A 24,984-nucleotide genomic window follows, 5' to 3' on the forward strand; every position below is an offset into this window, starting at 1 on the left:
TACAGTTATCAATCTTCTTAACAGTCAAGAAACAAATCTGAATATCAAAACAATATCTCATACGATCTCTTTGTGGAATAACTACTCTGAAAATTTGAATTTAGGCATCAAAAAGGACTGAAAATGATGTGCAGAAGTGTTATCTAAGTCAGCTTTACAAAGTACTATTATTCATAGTTCATATATCATTTAAGTCCATCTTTTCTTAAACATCTTGAAATAACTGATGCTAATTAATAATAAACTTTTGGCTGGAAAAAAAAATTAAATTTGTCTAATTATTGCTTAAATATTTTATTAATATTGTCTAAGAAGCTTTCCATTGATATCATAGTTTAATTTTTTTTAGTTTTTTTGTTAATTTTAGAGTTTTTTGTATTTAAGATTTTTTCCATATTAAGCTTATATTTCTTTCACATAATATATATATGTCATAAAAATTACCATCAAATCAGTTTTACTTATTTATTATTTTGTTTTCAATGAAAACACACTTTTTAAATAATTTAATTTAAAATAAAATTATATATTAATTTGTTGTATTCTAACAATTTGATTGATTTAATTAATTTGCTTTGGTGGATAACTTATAAAGTTTTCATATGAATCGGGGAAAGCAAGCTTATGTTGTTATATTATATTTATTTGTGTATATGGAATCTATATATAATGCTAGTGTAATAAAGAAATAACATTATTTTTTTGTAACTTCAAAAAGATACATTATTACAATTTGAAATTATTCAAAATTGAATAAAATGGTAATTAAATAAATATAATTGTTTTTTTTTATCTTGTTTAGTTTGATTCTCATGAAAAGAAATCGATAGGTTAAACAAATGTTTCAAAATTTGTTCTGTTATTGTTTTGTCTATAAATTACAAAATTTATTGAATTGATATATTTAATTATTGCACCCTTAAATAATATTTTATTAAAACATTAGAGAACTGTGTTTTGAGTTGTTTTGTCAAAATTATACAAAAATCTATGATTTTTCATATTTGTCACGAAAATTTATATGTTAAACTTTCTTTTACAAAATTCTTAACTTTGTCACGAAAAAGAAATCTATGTTTTTCATATTTGTCAATGTTCTCACACTTTCAAATAATATATTAGCTTAGTCACTTACTTATTTTTTTTGTACAAAACAAAGTATCGGAGTCTTGAAAGTTGAATCCATATTATTGTAAATGTACATAAGAGTTTGTGATTACATATTTAGTGATTCTTGTATATGTATCCAAGAAAGTTTCAATGGCTTCGTGGTGTCTGTCCTATATTTATATCATATTAACCTGGGTTCGATCCTTTCCTTTGCATTGTTTTTTTAATTTTTTACGAAAAAATGAATAAGATGACATGGCAACTTCAGACTATCTGATTGGACGATTTTTTATGCCTACGTGGACACTCTAAGAGGAGGTTATATCCCCCTTTTAGTATAGCATCCTACTATATAAAAGGGACTAAATCCCTATTTTCTAAGCCTTGCCACATGGGCAAAATATTGTGAACCAATCAAGATGCCATGTCATCCGGACTTGAGTTTGAGTTAAAAAAAATAAGCTATTTTCGGAGCCCATTCGACCCATTTCGAAGCCTATTCCCGAGCCACTCTCTCATAAGCATAATCCCGTGTTCTAAACATCCTGTGTTAAATTTTTTAAAACACTCATATCTTAGAAATAGTTTAGAAAATATCTTTATATAAATGTTTTTTTCTTGAATAATATTTAACTATAATTTTTTGTATCTTCTTAACTTTTATAATAAAAATATTGTTTTCAGATAGCAACAAAATATATATAAAAATTATCTTATTTTTCAATTTTTGATAATTTTATTATATTATTTTAGAATCAATTATTTAATATTAATATAACATATAAATTTTATATGATTAAAATAAAATTCTTTTTTAATTATATATAAAATTCATTAAGGGTATTGTTTTAATTAACACATTAGCGAATCACTTAGAAATTAATAATAAATCAATAACCTATCTAAAAGTCTAAAACCTAATAAAATATGAAAAATAAGAAAAACTAACTAAATTTTAATATAAAATAGAAATTTAATATTACTAAAATAAAATTTATTTTTTAATATATATATAATATTAATTAAGGGTATTTTTTTAATTAATAAATTAGTGACTTAGCTAAAAATAAATAATAAATCAATGACTTAGCTAAAACCTAATAAAAACATGACAAATAAGCAAATTTACTAAAATTATGGATAATATGAAATATGATTGATTCTTTAATACAAAATTAAAATAAGAGTTTTGTTAAATCAAACATAAGTTTGTCGTATCGGTGTTACAAAAAAAAAACAATAATTAATAGTGTCGTAGGAATTATGTATTTTCCATTAGCGAATAAAATTGAAGCAGATTGTTGGAGGATATCTCAACGTATAGACGAGATTATGGAGATTGATATGGGAGTTGAAGTAACGGACACAACTGTTCCTCCGCAAAGAAACGCTCTTGCTAGACATCCTGGATAAAATGAAAGAGATATATATGAACTTGGCTTTGTGTTAATGGATGGTGACTTTCCAATGCTGTTTGGAGCAAGGGCCAATATACACGCACCAAATCACCACTGCAAGCGGAAGCTGAAGGTTTGTTATGGGCAATGCAAGTGATACTGAAGTTTGGACACAAAGAGATGGTCTTTCAATCAACTGTGAACAACTGGTTATACTCATTCAAAAGGAGGAAGACTAGCCTGCTTTGGACTCGGAGCTAGACGAAATACATGCTGTATCTAAATAATTTTCTGAACTTTCTATTGCTTATATTCTTAGATCTTTAAAATTCTGTACGAATAGCCTAGCAAAAGGTGTCCGATCACGCGCATCTCGATCAGCTTTTGTAAACCCTTTTGCACCAAGTTGGCTAGCCCCACAAGTTAGCATGAGGGTGCCAAAAAAGAGAATAAAGTTGAAAGTGAAACTAAATATTCCAATGAACAAATTTATAAGAAGTTCATATTTATGTGGATGTCTATATGGGACAAACAATTTTTTTTAGACAATTATAGAATGTAGTCACGAAAAATCAATCTTAAAATATATAATTAAAAAAAACCATTTAAACAAATCATCAAAATTTTCAATATTACAGCAAATAAGAATATAAAGACCAACTATATTCTCTTCATGTATAATGTGTTGTGGTAAGATTCAAAAAAATTAACTTACTTTACAGTAAGGAAAAATTAGATTTTTAATTCCAAATTTACAGTAAAAACATAACATTTTATAAAACTAAACAATTGACATAATAGTATAAAAATATAAAAAAAAAATTAAAATACTATCCGCGCGTAGCGCGGACAAGGACCTAGTAGAAATAATGGATGTAACTGGTAAATTGATTTGGAATTAATAGAGCTAAAATAAATGGAATGATAAAAATCGAATACAACAAAAAATTGAATGGAATACATTTCATTTATTCATGAACAATTTTGTATGGAATACTTTTCTTTGTATTTTATCAAAATATTTTTAGAAAATATTTTCCAATTTTTTTACATCCATCATGTTTTCCAATTTTTTTTTCTTTTTAAACAAAAAAAATATTTTTAGAATTGGTGGAATGATCATTCCATTCCATTTATATCAAATGGTAAAAAAAAATTGAAATTAACGGAATCCACCATTTAACATCGTTCCATTCCAAAATATTGTAATCCAGTTGTACTTTATATGTCTTCGTTTGCAAACTCCATTTTCAAACCTAAAGTGCTCACGTAACGTGAATTTTAAAATCAAACGATAAAAAGGCACTGAGAGTGAAACAAAATTGTTAGGGGAAATTAATGGTCTTTTGTTTAATACAAAGTGTTCCACTAGCCAAAATGTTTTTCCATGTAAGCTCCAAAATCTCTAGAGACAAATCTTCTGGCACATGACTTGAAAACGATATATACAATTTATAGGGATTGTGAATAGAGATGGAACTGATGTTTGCTTTGTGTTAAAACGAGAATCATCCAAATGAATTTTAAAATTTTACTTTAAAATAAAACTCATCTAAATGAGTCTAACTGTTACATCTGGATAAAAATAAATCTATTCAAATAATAAATGATGAATTTACTCTTATCAAAAGAAAACATTTAGATCCAAATTTAGATAAACAAATAATCCTTGATATATTTTCTATAAAAATTGCAAAACCACATTTTTCTACCGGAGATTTTTCTTACCTTTTCTTGGGGTTTCCGGTTCCTTTTTAGTTAGTGTAAAATGTAAATTGACCCATTTGCTTTTAATTTTTTGACTCTGCGTCGTCGTCCAAAGTCTTCACTCGCACCAGAAACGTGGAAAAAAAAAAAAGAACCGAATTTTATTTTCTCGGTGTTTCTCGAGCAACACTCGCATATTGCAATCGAGTTCAGACAAGAAGTGATTTTCAACAATCAACGCTCCAATTCAGACAAGGAGTAAGTTTGTGCCTTTTTTGTGTCAGATCCTTTTGAGTTTGGTCGTATTGTCGAGGCGGAGATCTCGACGATGAAGCAACAACACAAGCAGAACCACCTCCTCTGTTTCCTCCTTCCTTGTCTGCTTCTCTCAATTCCCTTCTTCTCCGAGGCTCGATTCGTGGTGGAGAAGAACAGCTTATCGGTGACTTCCCCGGAGAGCATAAAGGGGACTCACGACAGCGCAATTGGAAACTTCGGGATCCCTCAGTACGGCGGAAGCATGGCCGGCACCGTAATTTATCCAAAGGAGAATCAGATTCGTGCAAAGAGTTCAGCGATTTCTCTATTTCTTTCAAGTCGCAGCCTGGTGCTCTCCCTACCTTCCTCTTGGTTGATCGTGGAGGTTCAAAACTAAACTCATTTTTCTCCTTTAAGTTACTTCTTTGTATCTTATAATTGTATGTTAGATTTAGGAAATGTAATGCCTTTCTTCTAATTTTGTTAATGTTTCTGCATAAGCTTAGCCAAAAGTTCTAAAAATTGGTCTAAACAGGCACCTAGAAAATACTATTTTATTTCCTATCTACTACAGGCAACAAAGAATCAAAATCTCACTATATTTTTTCCCGGCCAATAGGATTAGATTTAGGAAATGTAATACATTTCTTTCATGTTTCTGCATAAGTTTAGCCCTTTGTTCTAAAAATCGGTCTAGGCGGGGCACCTAAAAAATACTATTCTCTCCTATTTACAGCTACAAAGAATCAAAATCTCACTATATTTTTCCTGGCAAATTGGATATGAGCCAAACAATCTAGCCGCTCGTCTAAACAATAATCTTCTATAGACGTCTGACTACCGCCTAGTGATTTTTTGAACATTGACTTAGCCTAATGGATAATTCTATTCTGTTTTCTAGATTGCTTTTTCGCATTAAAGGTCTGGAACGCACAAAAAGCCGGTGCTTCCGCTGTTCTCGTAGCAGACAATGTTGATGAGCCTCTGATCACTATGGACACACCAGAAGAGGATGTTTCATCAGCCAAATACATCGAGAACATCACCATACCTTCTGCTCTCGTCACAAAAACTTTCGGCGAGAAGCTGAAGAAAGCAATCAGCGGAGGTGACATGGTGAACTTGAATCTCGACTGGAGAGAAGCCGTCCCTCACCCTGACGCCCGCGTCGAGTACGAGCTCTGGACCAACAGCAACGACGAGTGCGGGGTCAAGTGCGACATGTTGATGGAGTTCGTCAAAGATTTCAAAGGCGCCGCGCAGATTCTCGAGAAAGGCGGGTACACGCAGTTTAGGCCTCATTACATCACTTGGTACTGTCCTCACGCGTTCACGTTGAGTCGGCAGTGTAAGTCTCAGTGTATCAACAAGGGGAGGTACTGCGCTCCTGATCCGGAGCAGGACTTTAGCTCCGGGTACGATGGAAAAGACGTTGTTGTGGAGAATTTGAGACAGCTTTGCGTTTACAAGGTGGCGAATGAGACCGGGAAACCGTGGGTTTGGTGGGATTACGTCACTGATTTTCAGATCAGATGTCCCATGAAGGAGAAGAAGTACAACAAAGAGTGTGCTGATTCTGTTATCAAATCTCTTGGTGAGTCTTTCTATTTATAGGTTGGAAATTAAAAGAACTTAATAATATATATATTTTTTATGTATTTACAGGAATTGATAGTAGAAAACTAGACAAGTGTATGGGAGACCCTGATGCTGACTCGGACAATCCGGTTCTAAAGGAAGAACAAGATGCTCAAGTAAAATTACTTAAATGATAACCCATCTTAGCTGTGATGTTCTTTGAGGTACTTACATGTGTTGTGTAGGTTGGCAAGGGTTCAAGGGGTGATGTTACCATATTACCTACATTGGTTGTCAACAACAGACAGTACCGAGGTTTGTCGCGTAAGACTTCAATACTCTAAGTTCATCTTGTTAAATAAATGTTTCCTTGCAGGCAAGTTGGAGAAGAGTGCTGTACTGAAGGCCCTATGTTCTGGTTTTGAGGAGACGACTGAACCAGCTATATGCCTGAGCACAGGTATATATATACCTGCTTGGTCACATCTTTTAATACTTAAATGTGAAATTTGAAATTCGCATTTTTCGACTGAAAATTGACAGAGATGGAGTCAAACGAGTGCTTAGATAACAATGGCGGTTGTTGGCAAGATAAATCAGCCAACATAACTGCTTGCAAGGTATTCCTTCGCAAATGTTTTTTTGTTATATATGTATGTATTAATCTGCTTAATTTTGGCAGGATACTTTCCGAGGAAGAGTATGCGAGTGTCCTCTAGTAGATGGTGTGAAATTCAAAGGGGATGGATACAGCCACTGTGAACGTGAGTTGTTCTTGTCATCTTAATAAGTAGTTTATAATTTAATAGACTTATGTTATTTAGTAGCAAACTTATAGTCGCTTGGTGTTTGCATTGACAGCAAGCGGGCCAGGGAGATGCACGATCAACAATGGAGGTTGTTGGCATGAAGAGAGAGATGGACATGTTTTCTCTGCTTGTGTGGTTAGTTTTCTCTTCATTTTTGAGCACAAACTTGCCGTATTATAATAGGAGACTAATGTCTCAATTTTTGTGATACATTCAGGACAAGGACAGTGTTAAGTGCGAGTGTCCACCAGGATTCAAAGGAGACGGTGTTAAGAAGTGTGAAGGTTAGAGGACCCTCTCTCTCTCAAACTTGTGTGACACTACTTCTTAGTCCTATTTTATAATGCTTCCTTTTACCAGACATTAATGAGTGCAAAGAGAAGAAAGCTTGTCAGTGCCCGGAATGTAGCTGTAAGAATACTTGGGGAAGCTATGAGTGCTCTTGTAGCGGTGACCTTCTCTACATCAGAGATCACGACACTTGCATCAGTGAGTTTTCATTAACTTGCAAGTCTTAGAGTTTAAGAATACATTACAAATAGCGTTTCTTTTGTTGAAATTTAGGCAAGATTGGTTCACAAGTGAAGTCAGCGTGGACGGCCGTTTGGCTTATAATGTTATCATTGGGACTTGCAGCTGGTGGGGCGTACCTCGTTTACAAACATAGACTACGGGTAAGCTTTTCTCTTCTTTGATTTGCCTTTTTTGTTTTGTGGCCTGAGATGTCTTTGGACCTAAACACGGTTGCTTGGGGAAATGTTTTTTTTTTGTTTTGAAATATTCTCTGTCTGTGGTTTTACAGCAATACATGGACTCAGAGATAAGAGCCATAATGGCACAGTACATGCCACTGGACAACCAACCGGAGGTCCCAAACCACGTGAATGATGAACGCGCCTGAGAGAGTGGCACGGTCCCATCTATTTATTCCTCGTTGCGGCCCTTGATGCCTTTGTATCTCTGTAACTCTACCAAATAGTGTATTTACTGAAACAGGTTTGGAAAATTTCAATGGTTTTATACTTTTTGTAACGCATACTTGTGTGTCTTACTATTTCCACTTGTGTCCATGGGACTTGTGTACTACTGAAACTTTTATTTAGCTTCGTGGAATTAGAAAAGAAAGAATATAATTTAAAGTTCGATTTTGACAGAAGTCCGATTATTTGTTCCAGACTTCTAGTTCTTTTCTTTTACCTATAAATCTAAGAATGTAGATGCAAATCCATGTCAAGTACATTTGTTTACCAATAGCTGACCAAAAAAATGTTCAACAATTTTGACCAAAATAAGTTCAACAATATACAAAACGACATCGTTTCTAAAAATCAAAAAAGAAAAACGTGGCCAACAACATTTCTATTTTCACCAGTTTACCTACCCAATAATCGCTCTTTTTAACGGTCACATTTTCCTCCTTCCTTAATTAAACTTTCTTAACCCAAAAAAAAACACATTTCCTTATTTTACCGCTTCTTCTTCTTCTTCTTCTTCGATCTCTCTTCTGAATTCGGATCTCATCATGATCGGAGCTAAATCGTTTCTAGGCCTTCCAATTGCATCTCCCAAAGGGATAATATCCGACAGCAATTCATTGAGTACTAACTCGAGATCTGTTGGTGTTCTTCGTGCTTGTGTTTCCATGGAAGGATCTCAAACCATGAGTCATAGCAAAAATGGATCTATCCCTGAACTAAAATCGGTCAATGGTCACACAGGTATATTAAGATTTTGATTCTATTTTTTTTTTAATCCCCATGGGGAAAAAATGTCAAGAGTATTTATTTTCATTTTTGATTAGGACAAAAACAAGGACCATTGTCTACGGTCGGAAACTCGACGAACATAAAGTGGCATGAATGTCCTGTCGAGAAAGTTGATAGACAGAGGTTGCTTGACCAGAAAGGATGTGTGATTTGGGTCACTGGTCTTAGTGGTTCAGGTTTGTGTAGCTATCAATAGTTTTCGAAATATCTATGTTGAAAATAAGATCCCACATTAAAAATATAAAAAGAATTTAAATAATATTTAAGAGATTTGGATCATTTTAAATTGGAAGCCACAAAACTTAACAATCTAGTTTTGGGTCTATGTGAAATCTAAACATTATTTTATTGTAGGGAAGAGCACTTTAGCTTGTGCTTTGAACCAGAAGCTGTACCAAAAGGGGAAGCTTTGTTATATTCTCGATGGAGATAATGTACGCCACGGCTTAAACCGGGATCTGAGCTTTAAAGCGGAGGATCGTGCTGAGAACATTCGTAGAGTCGGTGAGCTTTAAAAGGGGAAGCTTTGTTATATTCTTGAAACGTTAACAACGAATCTCATTTAATTGGCTTTGTTTTAGGAGAGGTTGCTAAGCTTTTTGCGGATGCTGGAATCATATGCATTGCAAGTTTGATTTCTCCTTATAGAAGAGACAGGGACGCTTGTCGTACTTTGCTTCCTGAGGGAGATTTTGTTGAGGTACTTTGAGAACATCGGTTTGTATTGCAATCTCCAAAAGTTTTCAAGATTTTGAGTAAGATTGGTGTTTGATTATATAGGTGTTCATGAATGTATCGCTTGAAGTTTGTGAGGCTAGGGATCCAAAGGGTCTGTACAAGCTTGCACGTGCTGGAAAGATTAAAGGTTTGTATTTTTATGACTTGGTTTTTTGTCTCAGTGAGATCCCGAGATGATATATTATTGTTTGAAATGCTTCCATAGGTTTCACCGGGATTGATGACCCTTACGAGCCACCATTGAACTGTGAGGTAATAGTTAATAATATGGATACAGAACATCACTTTGGTTCTTGATCTAGATTCTGAGCTTTTCGTGTTTTACCTTATGTTCTTGTTTTTTTTTCTGCCATGTGAAGATTTCTCTAGGAGAAGAAGGAACGGGAACTTCTCCGATCGAAATGGCTGAAACAGTCGTTGCATACTTAGAACACAAGGGTTATCTCAAGGCATAAAACACTATTAGACTGTGGGTTACCTTCAACCGCACATATTTGTTATTCCATGGTTTTAGTTCTATTAACCGAGCCAAGAGTACAAAATTAATAAAGTTCATGGCTGTTATTATGGAATCACAAGTTTAAAAGAATAAATATAATCTATTAATTTTTCTGGTCCATTACGTATTTTGAATCTTCATGTAATGGCTCTGCATATAGAACATAAATGCAGGGCTAATTAGCCTATCCAACATTTATATATTTATCCTCCAATATACTTGTGTACACCCTAATGAAATCAAAATTTCATATCTCGTCTCTAGTGCCGTGGAAAACTTGCTCATAATCTCACGGCTGATAAATATAAGATGACTTCTTGTGGTTTAGCAAAAAAAAAAAAGATGACTTCTTGTGAAGAGCTGTACGTATGGGAAATAACGAATGTCGTCTTCTAGACTCTATTCATACGACTTGGCGATGATTGCCTTCTTTTAAACATCTATATTTCCCACATAAGAATGTCTTTTGTTGGTTTAAATTTGGCAAATAAGAAAGTTTATATACAATGTGTGTTTTTTAAATGTAAGTTTTTCTATATCCCAAATGTTTTCCAGGTTCAATGACTAATTACCACGAAATTCACATGATCCGTATTTTCTTACCACTTAAAACGTTCTGAATAGTCAAGAAAATCGAATCCAAAACTGTACTCACACCTGTCAACTCTTTATTAATAGACCAAAATCACTTGGTTAAATTTAAGTTATCAACCAGTGTTGGATTTAAAAGCAGATTGATCATTTTATAAAACTTTTGTTATATTTTCATAGTTAATGTGTGGATGATAATGCCATAGTCAGGTGTATCATGTATCAAACAAAATACGTATTTCTGGAAATTTGTTTCTACGAATGTTTTGTATAGTATTAGTAACTATAACCGTGAAAAGCATTCGTACAACTCTGCACAATCTCGATTTTTTACACGATATTACTAAACAAACTCGAAATATGAAAAAGTGTAATTATGTACAAGTACTGTTACTAACACAGGTAATATAGTATGTATAAATATTACATTTTTATTATGCGATAGTTTTATGTTTATATATGATAATATAATATTTTTGTAAAACATATGTTAAATATGTTAGGTGCAACTTAAAAATAATTCTTTTAATAAAATATATTTTGTCTTACTATAACTTTGATATATCTGACTATGGCGTTATCATTCACACATTCATCAATAAAAATAAAACAAACATTTGTATTGTCGCGCAATCAAACTCTAGTTATATTCTAACAACCGAGTATTACAATAAGCTAGGAGAATCTACCAAACTAAGTATCAAATTTATAAAATCCAATCATTTATTTCTAATAAAATTTAACATATTTATTGTCAAAAAATGAAAAGCAAACTATTCTACATATCTAATGAGAAATTAAAATTTAGCAAAAAAAGAGAAATTAAATCAGTATATCTTTATTAAATTTAAATTTTGAATTTTTTTTTGAAAACGCATGTGATCGAAATAAATCACTATATCTTTATTAGATTTAAATTTTGTAAGAACACAATTATGCGTTTTGAAAACGCATGTGAGAATCTAATTCTCGTATTACAACTGACACAATTTCACCTGTTAGTTCCAAGTTTCAACATTAAAATTTCTCTTATTCTTACTATTGAGTTTATGTTGCTATATTTGGTTCCGTGAGAGCCAATGAGTTTTTTTTTTAGTTTTTTTTAAAAGAACGTAATGGGAAAGAAAAAAACAGAGTAATTATAGTCGTACTCTTACATGGTTGAATAAACAACAGATTGATCCCTGCCTTTCATTTAAAAGTTAGCATACAAACGACTTGATCATTCTTCTAATAAAATCAACACAAGGACTTTTACTTTTTGAATCCATTGAGAAGAACGGTTTCGGAGAAAGACTAATTAGTCAGTCAAGCAAAGTGGAAATATCTGTGTAGTTCCCATTCAATATTGTTTCGTATAAAAGTAGATGAAACATTAAACCATATTTATTCATCACAATTCCATTCTTTTTGCTTCTTTCGATTACTAATCATGAAAGTTAAATCGGTTTACAGAAGGATGCATATAGGTCTCTACGGAAACTCAATTCCAATTTCTCTTTCTTTTATCTTTTTGTTCTTTTTTCAGTTTGAAACCGTATTTGCGGCTCCTACTAGACACGTGTGTCATCCCGAACAAAGAGATGCACTTCTCGAGTTTAAAAACGAGTTTAAGATTGGCAAACCTTCTTACATTTGTGGTGATAGTTTTGTACCGAAGACAAAGTCATGGGCGAATAACATCGACTGTTGCTACTGGGACGGTATCAAATGTGATCCCAAATCCGGGGAAGTGATTGTGGTAGACCTCTTTTGCACCGGCCTCCACGGCCGGTTTCATTCTGATAGCAAGCTTTTCAGGATTCAAAGTCTGCGTTTTCTCGACCTATCATATAATGATTTCAGCGGTCACATTCTAACTTCAGTTGGAAATTTTTCTCAACTTGCCACTCTCTGCCTCTCTTATAACAATTTTGCTGGTGAAATTCCGTCTTCACTTGGAAACCTTTCTAATCTCAAATTTCTTCAACTCTCTCGTAACAATTTTGTTGGTGAAATCCCATCTTCACTTGGAAACTTGTCTAATCTCATCTCTATTGACTTTTACCATAACAATTTTGTTGGTGAAATCCCATCTTCACTTGGTAACCTTTCTAATCTCGACACTCTTTACCTCTCTGATAACAATTTCGTTGGTGAAATCCCAACTTCACTTGAAAACCTTTCTTATCTCGACATTCTCGATCTCTCCGACAACCATTTGGTTGGAAAGCTTCCATCATTGACCCGTCTTTCTATTCTTAGATTTCTAAATGTGGAAAGTAACATAATCAGTGACAAGTTTCCTTCCTGGTTGACTTCTCTGACAAACCTAAAATTTCTTATCCTCTCTTTCAATTCATTCCATGGACCAATACAAAAGATCCAATTCTCCAACAAGTTGGAAATCATCGACATATCGCATAACCACTTCAACGGAACTTTGCCAGAAGTATTCGCCAATGGACGCAATCTAAGAACACTCCATGTTGGTCACAACGAATTGGCGGGAAAACTTCCGAGGTCCTTGTCCAAGTGTTCTTATCTAGAGGTTCTAAACATGGAACACAACGCAATCAGCGACACTTTCCCATTCTGGTTGGAATCTTTACAAAGTCTACAAGTATTAGTCCTCCACTCTAACGAGTTTCACGGGTCGTTACAACATCATCATCCCAAGTCTGCTTCTTCGTTTCCCGAGTTGCATATCATTGACATATCATATAATTCCTTCTCCGGAATCCTGCCATTTGATTTCTTCGTGTATTTGAGAGCCATGTACTCGGAGCGAAACCGTTCAGAACTCAAGTACATAGGAGAAGAACGTGTATACTACCAGGATGACTCGTTGGTCTTACTAAACAAAGGAGTCGAAATAACGTACACGAGGATCCTTACGCTCTTAACAGCCGTTGATATTTCTGGTAATAGACTTCATGGAGAGATCCCTGAATCCATTGGTCTACTGAAGAGTCTTATTGTGCTTAATCTGTCGAGCAATTGTTTCACTGGAGACATCCCTTCGTCTTTGGCCAATCTAACTATGCTCGAGTCACTAGACTTGTCGCGTAACAAGCTGTCAGGCCAGATTCCACCTGCTCTAGGGTACCTCACAAGTCTGTCTACGGTTAGAGTTTCACACAACCAGCTCGTCGGTCAAATACCGCAAGGCGTACAGTTTCAGACACAAGATTCTTCGTCTTTTGAAGATAACCTTGGACTTTGTGGTCGTCCTCTCGATAAAAAATGCGGAGACGTAGACACAGAGCAATTACAAGAACCAGAATCAGTAGAAGAGAAAGAAGAAGAAGAAAAAGTTTTTAGCTGGACTGCAGCTGGCATAGCCTTAGCACCAGGGGTCATCTTGGGATTGACCATTGGGCACTTTGTGAGTCTACAAAATCCTCAAAGGCTTTTGAAGATTTCTGTACGTCAGTACAAGGTATGTTGAATTAATCATCAACTCATGCAAACCTACAGATGTAACTAATTCAGCTTTTTCCCTTTGATTTACAGTTTATTTTTTTTTTTTTTGAATTATACAGAGTTATCCTGGTCCCACAGAAGTGATCCAGACTAGTCACATGTTGCCACGTGTCGGTCCTCTGTCCCTGGCGATGCCGAAATGTTAATTCCCCAGTGGCCAGGATTCGAACCCAGGTGGCAGTACTCACAGCTGTAAGTCCTTTACCACTAGAGCTAGAAGCCCCGGTTTTTGATTTATAGTTTAACCCTTTAGGTTTGGTAACAGAGAAGATGAAACACAGGAATGGGACTCTCGAAGCCGATTCAGATTAGATTTTGTTCACATGTATGTCAACTTATTGGGCTATGGTTACGTAATTGGGATCTTAGTTTTAATATTAAAGTACTTAACATATGTATAACTGTATTATCTACTTAACCTATGTTTGAATTGTATAGTTTACATTAAGAAATGTCACCGTTCGATTCAATTCATTTGTCGAAAATTCAATCAACAAGTCTTTACCTTACAAATGTTGAAAGTGATGTTTACTTAGTAGGACCATTTTTTCTATGTTTTCTGATTTAAATTGGTTGGAGATATAATATTTCAATTTTCAAACACTACAAAATAATAACAAATAACTTTATTTAACATATGTATATGAAATTTGGAATTATAACAACTAATATGTTAAATAATATTAATATAAATATAGTTTCATAAATTTATTGAATCTTATAAAGAAAAATGTATGCAATTCAAGATTAAAAAAATAATTATTAAATTTAAGAATGTAAACTATAGAAATTTGGAACCTTTGTTTTTATATTTTGAAGGTATTTCTTCTCTATTGATTATTTAAAATAAAAAAAATTATTGTACCAAAAATTTAAAATATCTATAATAATAAATGGGAGTTTTCTCTCACCTTAGCCCTCCACATCAGCAGGAAGATAGGGGCTTCTGATGCCACGTGGCATCTAAATCAGTTACTCCGGTTTGCGCTGTTATTTACGTGTCGGGCTTTTCCATTGTATTTTAATTTTGTTGCATGTTAATTTCGTTTGGGCTTTATGCATAAATCTTAAGCCCATACAAATTAGGTTTCCTCATCTTCTCGCCTTCTACCTTCTTAGTTTAGCAGCTGTAATTTCAGCTCACTGTAACGTCTCTATCTTCCATTAATATGTACTTTACTCTGATCTTTAACGTGATTAACCCAGTCTTTCCACTCTGAAGCTTTCAGTCCAACTCTTTGCATTCTAAAGTAACAGTTAAGCAACAAGTATAAATATCTTATTCACTCTGCGATGAACAGCACAACTTTTCATCGACATCGAGAAAGAAAGTTTGTTCAGGTTATCGATTACGACAATGGCGAATTCTTTCACCTTCCTTGCCGATCTGAAAGCTGGGCGCTGCTCCAACAATGAAGAGGCTCGTTTGCTGACGTGTTGGGAGATATGCAACATTTATAGAGTTTAATCCTGGATCATTTTCTTAACAGGCTATTCAACACGTGAGCTGGACCATCACTGAGTTTTCCTTCTCGGTGTGCGAGATATGCAAGAAAAGTATCAGGTTAGAGTTTAAGCTTGGATCCTTTTGATTAGTTCTCTCTGAATGATTGTTGCGTGATCTGCAATGCTCGTGCAAGTACATGTATTCCTCTACACGCTTATCTTTGACCGGTTTTTTGTTTTGCCTTTGTCTTTATGCAGGTAATGGAGTTTCAGCAAAGGAAATTTGCGTGATATTAGAGCTTTCAAGCAATCTCCCAAGGGTCTTAGAGGTTTGCACTTCTGCAATACCACAAGCATTTCTTGATGGGACGGACACAAATCCTTCCAGGCTCACTGAGGTGATTCTTTTCATCTTGAATCACATGACCTCGGCAGTAGATGAACAAACTATCCTTTGTTGAAACTGTTGGTCCTTTTTCTTAATGTGAATTTGCTGAATTTTCTGCTACTTACAATATATAATCTGTGTGTCCGTTACCTTATTAATAAGAAGGTACAAATGTTCCTGAAGTAGCGCTGCCTGAAGTTGTGGTACCAGGAAGAGATGACAAAGATGGTTTAATGCTTCCAGTGCCGGACGTTCTGCAACGACCAAACACCAAAGAACAACTTGCTATTGCTTTATTATCTTTTCCATTTTCGTTTAAATCTATTTCCTTTTTGTTTCAAAAATTAATGTTGTTGTTGTTGTTTCAATTACTAACAATGGCACAAATTGCCTTATTTCTCTGAGATAGAACTTGACTTATCACTTCGGTTTTATGTTTGTGTTTGACGACCTTAATGTACCTAATGGAATTGATTATTTGACCGCTCATGTTGAACCAGGTACTAAGTTGGAATTTTTCATGAGTTTTGCTTCCACTTTGTCTCATGAGACAGACAATTCTCTCATGTGACTTTCTCTTTTTGGGAAAACCTTTGAAAGCTTGATGTTCGCATTGTTTGCTTTCTCTTTTTTTTTTTTCCTTTGTTTGCTTTCTTTACAATTCTAGATTTTAGTCCGACTCTATTATAACAACAATTTTGTTTCACTTAGGGTATGACTGGTTTTCCCGCTACCACCCGCAAACGCAGCTTTTGCGGTTGGTAGCGGTTGCTGGCGTTTTGCAACAATCGTTCAAACCGCTCTAAACCGCTCCAAATCGCTCTAAACCTCATAAATTCAAAAGCTGGTTCCAGCTAGCGTTTGCGGTTGCGGGCGTTTGCGGGAGGATAAAAAAAATTATTTTTTTTCCAAAACAATATAAATACAAAAATAAAAAAATTCAATAAAAAAATTAAATTGAAATTATAAAAATGCTAAAATATATCAATTAAATTTTAATTAATATTATAAAACTTTAAAATAAAAATATTTTCTATATTTTTAAAAAATTTAAACTATAACTTTCTAAATATAAATTTTATATTTATTATAATATTATTATTTTTGATATTTTTATAATTGTATAAAATGTAAATATTATTAATTTATTATTTAACTGCTGCTGCATTTGGTAGTTAACCAGTCATAAGTATCCCGCAAACGCACAAATTTCTAACCGCAGAACCAGTCGTACAAATCTCTTAAAACCGCTAGAAACCGCAACCACCCGCATCCGCAAACTCCCGCAACCGCAACCGTAACCGCTGCGGTTAAACCAGTCAGGCCCTTAGACTCATATAAATAATTTCCTGTTAGTTTTCCTTCTCTGTAGTTTGACAACATAAAAGTGTGCACTTGCAAGAACAATTACGGACTTATGACTCTAATTACTCACACTTCTTAAAAACACTCATGGTTGTGACTTTTATTACATACAGTATGTATTTGTAGATAGCCTGCACTTTACGTATCAGCTGAGTGTTGCTATAAACTGCAGACCTTTGTAGATTGAGACTCTAAGCTTCTCAAGGATTAGTCTGTTCAATAAGATATATGAATCTTACATTTATTCACGTTAACTTGCATGAGTACTTTTTACAGCTTTACCTAAACGCCGTCAATTTACGTTATTAAAACCATATAGAAAATCAGCAAGATTACCTGGCCGACATTTAAAGAGAAAAATATTACAACAAAGTCGTCGTAAGTACTTGGTCTTTAAACTATGGTTTTGTGAGTATCAATCAATTTTATTTGACATTGTCAAAGTCCAAAGAAATATTAAAATGTGTTCTACTTATTATAAAAATTAAAACAGAACAAATACTAACAATAAGATGAAATACTTATATTTTCACACATTTTAGTGGTTAAACAAGTATACGATTTCAAAAAACAATTAAAGAAATAATAAAATGAAAATCATCAGTGAAAATAAAATATTTTTAATGAAAAAATAAATTGAATATATATTATTTCGATTATTTGTAAAGTTTTTTTATTTTCTATTTCAAAATACCAAATAAATGCAATTCCGACCCTAAATAAACACTTTCTATTTACTATTCTTTTTTTTTAAGAAAATAAAAAAGAATCAGACTACGCAAAAATCACAACAAGTACAATTGTCTTACAAACAAATAAGAGTTAGCAAAGTTTCAAAAAAAAAACAAATAGGAGTTCAAATAATTATAATTTCCGCCAAATCAACTTATGTAAGTAAAAAACTAACCAATAAATACTTTTTTGTGGTAAATGTTAAATAAATACTTCTAAAGTAAACATCAAAACTAACCACCATTTTAACCCCATAGGTACGTCTAATTTGATATCAACAAATATCAGCAGTATCAACATATATCAAACATTTGGCTACACAATTAACACACACCCCGCCACAATGGATTAAGAATTCACTTGCTTGATTTGGGATCCACAAAGTATATATTTAATGAGTACGGCACAATAAAGTTCCTAACAAATTGTCACATCTTTGAAATGGACAAAATATGCAAGAATTGTTACTATTTTAAGAAGATGAAATAATTTATTATCTTCCTCAAATAAGATAATCACAAAAACAAACACATGTATTTATATTATTTATTTTCAAACGTCAACTTCACATTAAGTTTAAGTTTCAACTAAATTTATTTTGTCACGACTATCAACTATTTATTTATTTTTAACTGAATCAGTCAGTCACAACCACTTACGCTATTCCTATTTGACCTAAGCAACTTCAAAACACAGTAACACTACGATAGCTAATCAGTATCAAATGAATCGAAAAGTATCATTATTTTTCAAAATATTTTCACCTTCATTACTAAAACCATAAAATAAATTTTAAATTTATTACAGAATAAAATATATGAACCCGGCGCGTAGCGCCAGAAGACCAGTAGTAATTTAATAAATTTAAGAATGCAATCGCTTCTGCTTGGTACTTTCTCATTTTTTTCAGCTTCCATCTCTCCCCGTTCGATCCTCTATTTATGAGTCTCGATTCTCTAAAATCTCGTATCAATTTATTTTTCTTTGAGAATAAATTTATTACACGAGCTCCATTCATTAAGCGCACTAATCTCCGAGCTCTGGCTGCTGCTTACCCATCTTGATATTTCGCAATGGTGGTCTGCAAATGCAGAAAGGTATATAATTTAATTCATTTGCTGATCGAGATTTTGGATTTTGCATTTAATTTATTGGGAAAATAGATTTCGATTTGTTTGCATTTTTTTTTTGTTGCTGAGAGCTCAATCAAGTGAATGTTTTTTTTTTTAAATTTCTCTTACAGGCTACGAAGCTATATTGCTTTGTTCACAAGGTCCCTGTTTGTGGCGAATGCATTTGCTTCCCTGAGCATCAAACTTGTGTGGTATGCTCATCAGCAGCATTATATATTTTATTATATATTGTGGGATAATGCTAAAATACGTTTTTTTGTTATGTTGTAATCAATAATAATAGGTCAGGACTTATTCAGAATGGGTGATAGATGGAGAGTATGACCAGCCTAAGTGTTGTCAATGCCAAGCAGCCTTTGATGAGAGCGGAGGTCATCAACTCACTCGCTTGGGTTGCTTGCGTATGTTATCTCACTCACTCTTACCATTATTTTTATTTCTGAATTTTCTACTATTAAAATAAATGGAAACCATCTCTACCCTTTGATTTGGATATCAGATGCTATACATACAAGTTGCTTGGTTTCGCTTATCAAGAGCCTTCCTCCTCATACTGCACCTCCTGGTTATGTCTGCCCAACATGTAGCACTCCTGTAAGCCCTATTGATTTTTTTTGTTACACTAATAAAAATGTTATTTTGAGCTGCTTCACTTTGTTATAGTGTGTATTGTGTAATAGTGCACCCTATGATGTAATGTACTGGATGTAGCTATCTAGGTTAAATTATTTTTGGCCCTTAGGGTTTGAGGAAATGTTGTATCTTGCTTCGAAATGTTGATTGTGCTTGGGAGAGTGCCGTATTAATAGTTCTCATATGGTCTTCAAAATGCAGATATGGCCTCCCAAGATGGTAAAAGATGCAGGATCTCGGCTTCATGCACAGTTAAGGGAAGCGATTATGCTGGTCAGTTTTATATTATTGTCATATCGTTTGTGTTGACTAGAGAACACTATAACATAGACTTAAAGGATTTACTGGTTCACTTAGATTTTTATGTTCTGTTCTGTATATGACAGACTGGTCTCGAAAAGAATCTATTTGGGAAGCATCCAGTTTCTCGGTCCACAGAATCTCGTAGCCCACCTCCTGCATTTGCTTCAGATGCATTAATCAATGTATCTTCATCTTCTCATACACAACAAGGGAGGAATCTTCTAGCTGAAAATGGAGAATATTCTAAATCTGCGGTTTCAGAGATAGTTGAGATAGATGTTCCTTCTTCTGCTGGGAATTACATGAAAACCTCAAGCCCTGGAGTAAGACATTCTTCTTACAAACTAGTTGCAGTGTCATGTTTTTGTCACAATTGCTCTAACCATCAATCGATGTTGTATATAGCATGTTGCTGCTGCACGGAAAGGTGTACTCGCTGTGGACAGACAGAACTCTGAGACTCTTTATTATGCAGACGATGAAGACGGGAATAAGAAAAAGTACTCAAGACGAGGTGGTAGAAATAATAAACATATCTTTCTTACCTCTCTTGTCTGAAATTTTGCTTTTACAATTACCGTGAGACTGATAATTTTGTTTCATGTAAGGTCCACTTCGTCACAAGTTTCTGCGGGCTTTACTACCATTCTGGTCGAGTGCGCTACCTACACTACCCGTGACTGCACCGCCTCGTAAGGATCCAACAAAGGCAGAAGATGGTTCAGAAGGACGTGTAAGACATCGATCATCAAGGATGGATATAAGGAAAATACTCCTTTTCATAGCAATCATGTGAGACCTTGTTTGATTATTTCCTTAAATAGCTTTTGATATTTTAAAATGTTTGGTGTAGAATACTAATACCCAACTGGGTGACTGATGTGCAGTGCGTGTATGGCAACAATGGGGATTTTATACTACAGACTTGCACAACGGGTAATTGGTCAAGAAAACCCTGACGAGGAGCAGTAATGAGGTAATATCGTATCGGACGGGGACGACTAGAAAATGTTTTGTTAGAAGTTGATTTGGAGAGTTGTGGGATGAGGTTCTTTGTGACAGTCTTGTCCTTTGTTTTTTTTGTTTCGCGGGTCGAAGTATATTTGATTGTCACCTTTTTGTTTCTGTGTCGATTGGCATGTTTTAGTATGTAGCTGTTTTGGTATAGACGAAGTTACATGACGCGCTGAGCATTTTCTTTTGCCTTCTATGTTCAAACATTTTGTGGCCTCTAGAGTAGTCTTTTATAGAATCGTCATTGTTATGGTCTCTTGATACGAGTTATAAAAATGTTAATTCGGAGTTATTTGTGTTATCTGGTGGTGGTTTCGGTCTCCTCGGTCTTATGCTTTCGGATTTTGGTTAGAGCAGAGTTGGTTTTCCAGCTCGTGGTCCGGGGTCTGGTGATAACCCCGTGAATCGACTGTTGACACCTACTTCTGGCTCGTTTAGTGTGGGCTCGCCGTCTCATGGTCCGGGGCAGTTGTGCCTCCCCCGTGAATTGAGTGTTGGTGTCTCACTCAGACTTGTCTTTGTCTCCCATCTCCCCTGGATTTTGGCTTTCACTTGCAGGTTTTGGTGCATTGTCCTCTCTGGAGTTCAAATTCCCCGTCGGTTTGGATCTGTTGTTAGTCCTAGGATTGTTGCAATAACTAGTTCCTAGATCTTATTCTGTGATTTGAGTTTAAAAAAAAAAAGTTTGGGGCTTCAAATCACATTTGGCTTTGTTAGCACACTGTGTTACAAGTTCTACTTGTATCATCTTTCATTCATTATTTGATAATGATATTAAGTATTAACATGCTTATCAAAAAAAGAAAAAAAAATGGTAAAAGTAAAAAAACAAAAAGAAGTACAGCATTAACTAAATAAAATAAAAAACAATTATTTTCAACTAAACTCTTTTTCCCCTCTTTCCAAACTCACTTTCCTCCTCATATTCTCAAAAGTATATTGCACACATCTTCTGTATTCTTAATTTAAAACATCATTGTTCAAGTATCAATAAATCGTTCATTAAGCATATAATCAACTTGTAAAGTGCTTAATATATACAAAACATAATATTTTATATGTCAAATTTTTATTTCAAAAAAATATGCAGTACTCCAAAATCTAAATTTAAAAATACAAACATTACTTAAAGACATGTTACTAAACTCTAATCAATATACAATCAAGATTTGCAGTTAATATTCACTAAACTATGTGAAAATCAATTCAGTTTTATTAAATTTAAATTTACATGTTTTAGAATTTTTTATATTTACATGGTGTCAATTTATTTTCTATCAAAATAGTTTTTTTTTTAATTATATAAATTAATTACAAGGTTAAATACACGAGTAACAATTTTTGAGAAATCTTCTAGAGAACAGTTCATTGTCTCGAGAATACTTCTTAAGGCTATAATAATGAATTTTTTTTATAACTTTTGTTTTTCTGTCATAAGAGAATCGTTGTGATTATACTATCATTTTATATTATTTTTGCATTTGATTGAATTTAGCGTATAATGTTGCAATTTTTTTTGCATATTTAAGAATATACGACTATAATGATTTTTAAAATCTAATGAATATGCAGATTTCTTAAAGTTTTGATTTTATTAGTTAAACTGTCTAGAATTCAGTCTCAATACCACTATATTTTGTAGAATTATTAAAAACGAAAACTTGATATAATAATGATTTTTAAAAGTAATTAAGCAATCATCGAATGACAACACTATATTTTTTAATAAGAATGCTAGAATCAATATAGGGCTTATTTGCTAAATAACCAATAAAATAAGGGAAATTAGATTTTTAGAGAGAAAATAGAGAGAGATAGGAAGAGAAAGTAGGAGAGAAGGGGTGTTTTTAGTTAGTTAATGAATTTTGGTTTTTGTTGTGTATAGTGAATGCAATTTCTTATCAAGGGCTTATTTGCTAAATAACCAATAAAATAAGGGAAATTAGATTTTTAGAGAAAAAGTAGAGAGAGATAGGAAGAGAAAGTAGGAGAGAGTGGGTGTTTTTAGTTAGTAACAATAAAATAAAACTTAAAAAATCATACACTAGTATAGTAACAATAAAATAAAACTTAAAAAATCATAAAAACTCTAATTCCTTCTATCCCCCCAGTTTTGTATTTGAGTCAGCATTGTAAATTGTTTTTAACAATTCCCTTAGAAGAAAAAGAAGAGTGAACCAGGAATCACATGTGTCCGAAGTTGCTAGCCGAAAAGAGTCAACGAGGAGGTAGGTTCTCTCTCATTTCTCTCCGGCACTGACTCTCTTAACTTTATAATAAAGCCTTGGTTTGGTCTCTCTCTCTCTATTTCACGCACGTACGAACGAACAGACAAACAAAACACAAAGCGAACTCGATAAAATAACTAAAGGAAAAAAAAAACAACAATTCCTTTAGGGCACAAAGAGAAACACAATCTTCAACAACAACAACAACAAAGAAGCAAATTTCGCGGCTAAAAAATCAATCGCTTCAACTGGTTCGTACTCAACTCTAATCTCTTCATTCAATCTTTCGATTATCGTTCTGGGTTTCATCTCTCCCTTCTCAATTTCGATTTAATTTTAATGCTTAAAAAACTCTTGGATCCTCCCAATTTCTTAACTTTCTCAACTCGATTCTCGACGAATTAGCTAACAATCTGTAATTCAATTTCCGAAATTCAGGTCTACAAGTCGAGAATTAGCGGTGCGGATTTCAAAATCTGGGTTTTAGTTACCGAAGATGGGGTCAGAATCAGAATCAGATCAATGCTCTTCCAGATTGAACACTCTCGAGATCAAATCCCTAATTTACCAGAAACTAGGGCACTCGAGAGCCAACACTTACTTCGACCACCTCGGAAAATTCCTCACCTCGAGGATAACCAAGTCCGACTTCGACAAGACCATCGCTAGAGAACTCGTCCCTCTCCACAACCGTCTCCTACGTTCCCTCCTCAAGAACGCAGCCGCCGCCAAATCTCCTCCTCCGAGGTACCTCAAGAGACCATCTGCATTCCCTCCCTCGCCTCGAAAATGCAGGTCCAGGAAGTTTAGGGACCGGCCGAGTCCTCTCGGCCCGCTCGGGAAGCCTCAGAGCATCACGACAACGAACGACGAGTCGTTGTCGAAGATGCAGAGGCTTCCAATGGAAGAAGGAGAAGAGGTTGAACAGCGCGTACCGAGTCAGTTAACCGCGCCGCTCGGCGTTTCGTTAACCGGAGTTAGAAGGTCTTTTGGCGAGACTTGTTGTCGGAACAGCGGCGAGTTGCCTGATGCGATGACGTTGAAGAGTGTGTTGGAGAGGAGGCTGGAGAAGGAAGGGATGAAGTTAACTATGGACTCTGTTGATGTTTTGAATAGCGGGTTGGACGCGTTTATTACAAGGCTGATAAAGCCTTGTTTGAGTTTGGTCCAGCGACAGCGAGTGTCGGTGTTGGATCTTCGCGCTGCTGTGGAGTTGAATCCACGTGTTCTTGGAGAGGATTGGCCTATTCATCTAGAGAAAATCTGTTCCCGCGCTTCGTCTGAGGAGTAGAGTTGTGAAGAAAAGAGCCGTTATATAGCGATTTTGGATAATCATATTTGATTGATCGATTCTTTTCCTGGAGTATGGATGGAATTGCCATTAGAGTGTTCTCGAAGAAGCTTTGAAGGGGGAAACAGAAGAGGCTTCAGGTTGTACAAGTTGTGATAGTTATATATAATATATAGTTTAAGACACCATTTGTTTAGAAGACATCTTTTACTTATGTAGTTTTCTTACTTTCGCATGTCTTCTCGTAATGTAACAAATTTTCCATTAGAGCAAAAGAGTTTTCTAAACATCTGAGTTCTCTACAGACTGGTCTTATTTGCAGAAAGCCAAATGTCACTGAAGCAGAATATCAATCAGACAAACAAGAGGAAACCAAACTGATTGCTTTCTAAAAACATGTCGATTTAGTCAGTTCTCTGGATTCGGAGAGGAATCTCCGTCTCTCTCTCTTGATCTCTTCGCCATCCTTCTGTTTGCACGTACTAGTCAGTGAGTGGGAGTCGCACCTTTGGTTGATACTGTGTTAAACATCT

General features: G+C 34.4%; 4 protein-coding genes and 1 pseudogene across 4 annotated transcripts; all 5 read left to right on the forward strand.

Annotated features, from left to right (window-relative positions):
* The first annotated feature begins 4,312 nt into the window (after positions 1-4,312).
* Positions 4,313-7,945, forward strand: LOC106439739 (annotated as a pseudogene).
* Positions 7,946-8,282: 337 nt separating this feature from the next.
* On the forward strand, positions 8,283-9,980 carry LOC106439738 (adenylyl-sulfate kinase 1, chloroplastic). The gene is made up of 7 exons (XM_013881243.3): positions 8,283-8,577; positions 8,661-8,801; positions 8,980-9,129; positions 9,207-9,325; positions 9,406-9,490; positions 9,569-9,615; positions 9,723-9,980. The coding sequence occupies exons 1-7, from the start codon at positions 8,382-8,384 to the stop codon at positions 9,816-9,818; spliced, it is 834 nt and encodes a 277-aa protein (XP_013736697.1). The 5' UTR covers positions 8,283-8,381; the 3' UTR covers positions 9,819-9,980.
* Positions 9,981-10,194: 214 nt separating this feature from the next.
* LOC106444220 (receptor-like protein 43) lies at positions 10,195-16,236 on the forward strand. The gene has a single exon (XM_048776651.1). The coding sequence runs from the start codon at positions 11,886-11,888 to the stop codon at positions 13,881-13,883; it is 1,998 nt and encodes a 665-aa protein (XP_048632608.1). The 5' UTR covers positions 10,195-11,885; the 3' UTR covers positions 13,884-16,236.
* Positions 16,237-18,724: 2,488 nt separating this feature from the next.
* On the forward strand, positions 18,725-21,188 carry LOC106439736 (zinc finger protein-like 1 homolog). The gene is made up of 9 exons (XM_013881242.3): positions 18,725-18,946; positions 19,093-19,173; positions 19,266-19,383; positions 19,482-19,576; positions 19,817-19,888; positions 20,002-20,241; positions 20,324-20,432; positions 20,527-20,710; positions 20,806-21,188. Exons 1-9 carry the CDS (start codon positions 18,923-18,925, stop codon positions 20,888-20,890), a joined length of 1,008 nt encoding a protein of 335 aa, XP_013736696.1. The 5' UTR covers positions 18,725-18,922; the 3' UTR covers positions 20,891-21,188.
* Positions 21,189-23,192: 2,004 nt separating this feature from the next.
* Positions 23,193-24,740, forward strand: BNAA03G38720D. Its single transcript, XM_013881241.3, has 2 exons — positions 23,193-23,411; positions 23,599-24,740. The coding sequence occupies exon 2, from the start codon at positions 23,657-23,659 to the stop codon at positions 24,449-24,451; it is 795 nt and encodes a 264-aa protein (XP_013736695.1). The 5' UTR covers positions 23,193-23,411; positions 23,599-23,656; the 3' UTR covers positions 24,452-24,740.
* Positions 24,741-24,984: the final 244 nt, after the last annotated feature.

Source organism: Brassica napus, chromosome A3, assembly GCF_020379485.1.
Source record: "Brassica napus cultivar Da-Ae chromosome A3, Da-Ae, whole genome shotgun sequence".
NCBI lineage: Eukaryota > Viridiplantae > Streptophyta > Magnoliopsida > Brassicales > Brassicaceae > Brassica > Brassica napus.

Excerpts from the sequence above, each read along its gene's own strand:
- LOC106439738 (XM_013881243.3), top strand. The coding sequence starts at position 8,382 with ATGATCGGAGCTAAATCGTTTCTAGGCCTTCCAATTGCATCTCCCAAA. Across the intron at positions 8,578-8,660 it reads ATCGGTCAATGGTCACACAG|GACAAAAACAAGGACCATTG; the intron begins GTATATTAAGAT and ends ATTTTTGATTAG. Across the intron at positions 8,802-8,979 it reads CACTGGTCTTAGTGGTTCAG|GGAAGAGCACTTTAGCTTGT; the intron begins GTTTGTGTAGCT and ends ATTTTATTGTAG.
- LOC106444220 (XM_048776651.1), top strand. The coding sequence starts at position 11,886 with ATGAAAGTTAAATCGGTTTACAGAAGGATGCATATAGGTCTCTACGGA.
- LOC106439736 (XM_013881242.3), top strand. The coding sequence starts at position 18,923 with ATGGTGGTCTGCAAATGCAGAAAG. Across the intron at positions 18,947-19,092 it reads TGGTCTGCAAATGCAGAAAG|GCTACGAAGCTATATTGCTT; the intron begins GTATATAATTTA and ends TTTCTCTTACAG. Across the intron at positions 19,889-20,001 it reads TAAGGGAAGCGATTATGCTG|ACTGGTCTCGAAAAGAATCT; the intron begins GTCAGTTTTATA and ends TGTATATGACAG.
- BNAA03G38720D (XM_013881241.3), top strand. The coding sequence starts at position 23,657 with ATGGGGTCAGAATCAGAATCAGATCAATGCTCTTCCAGATTGAACACT.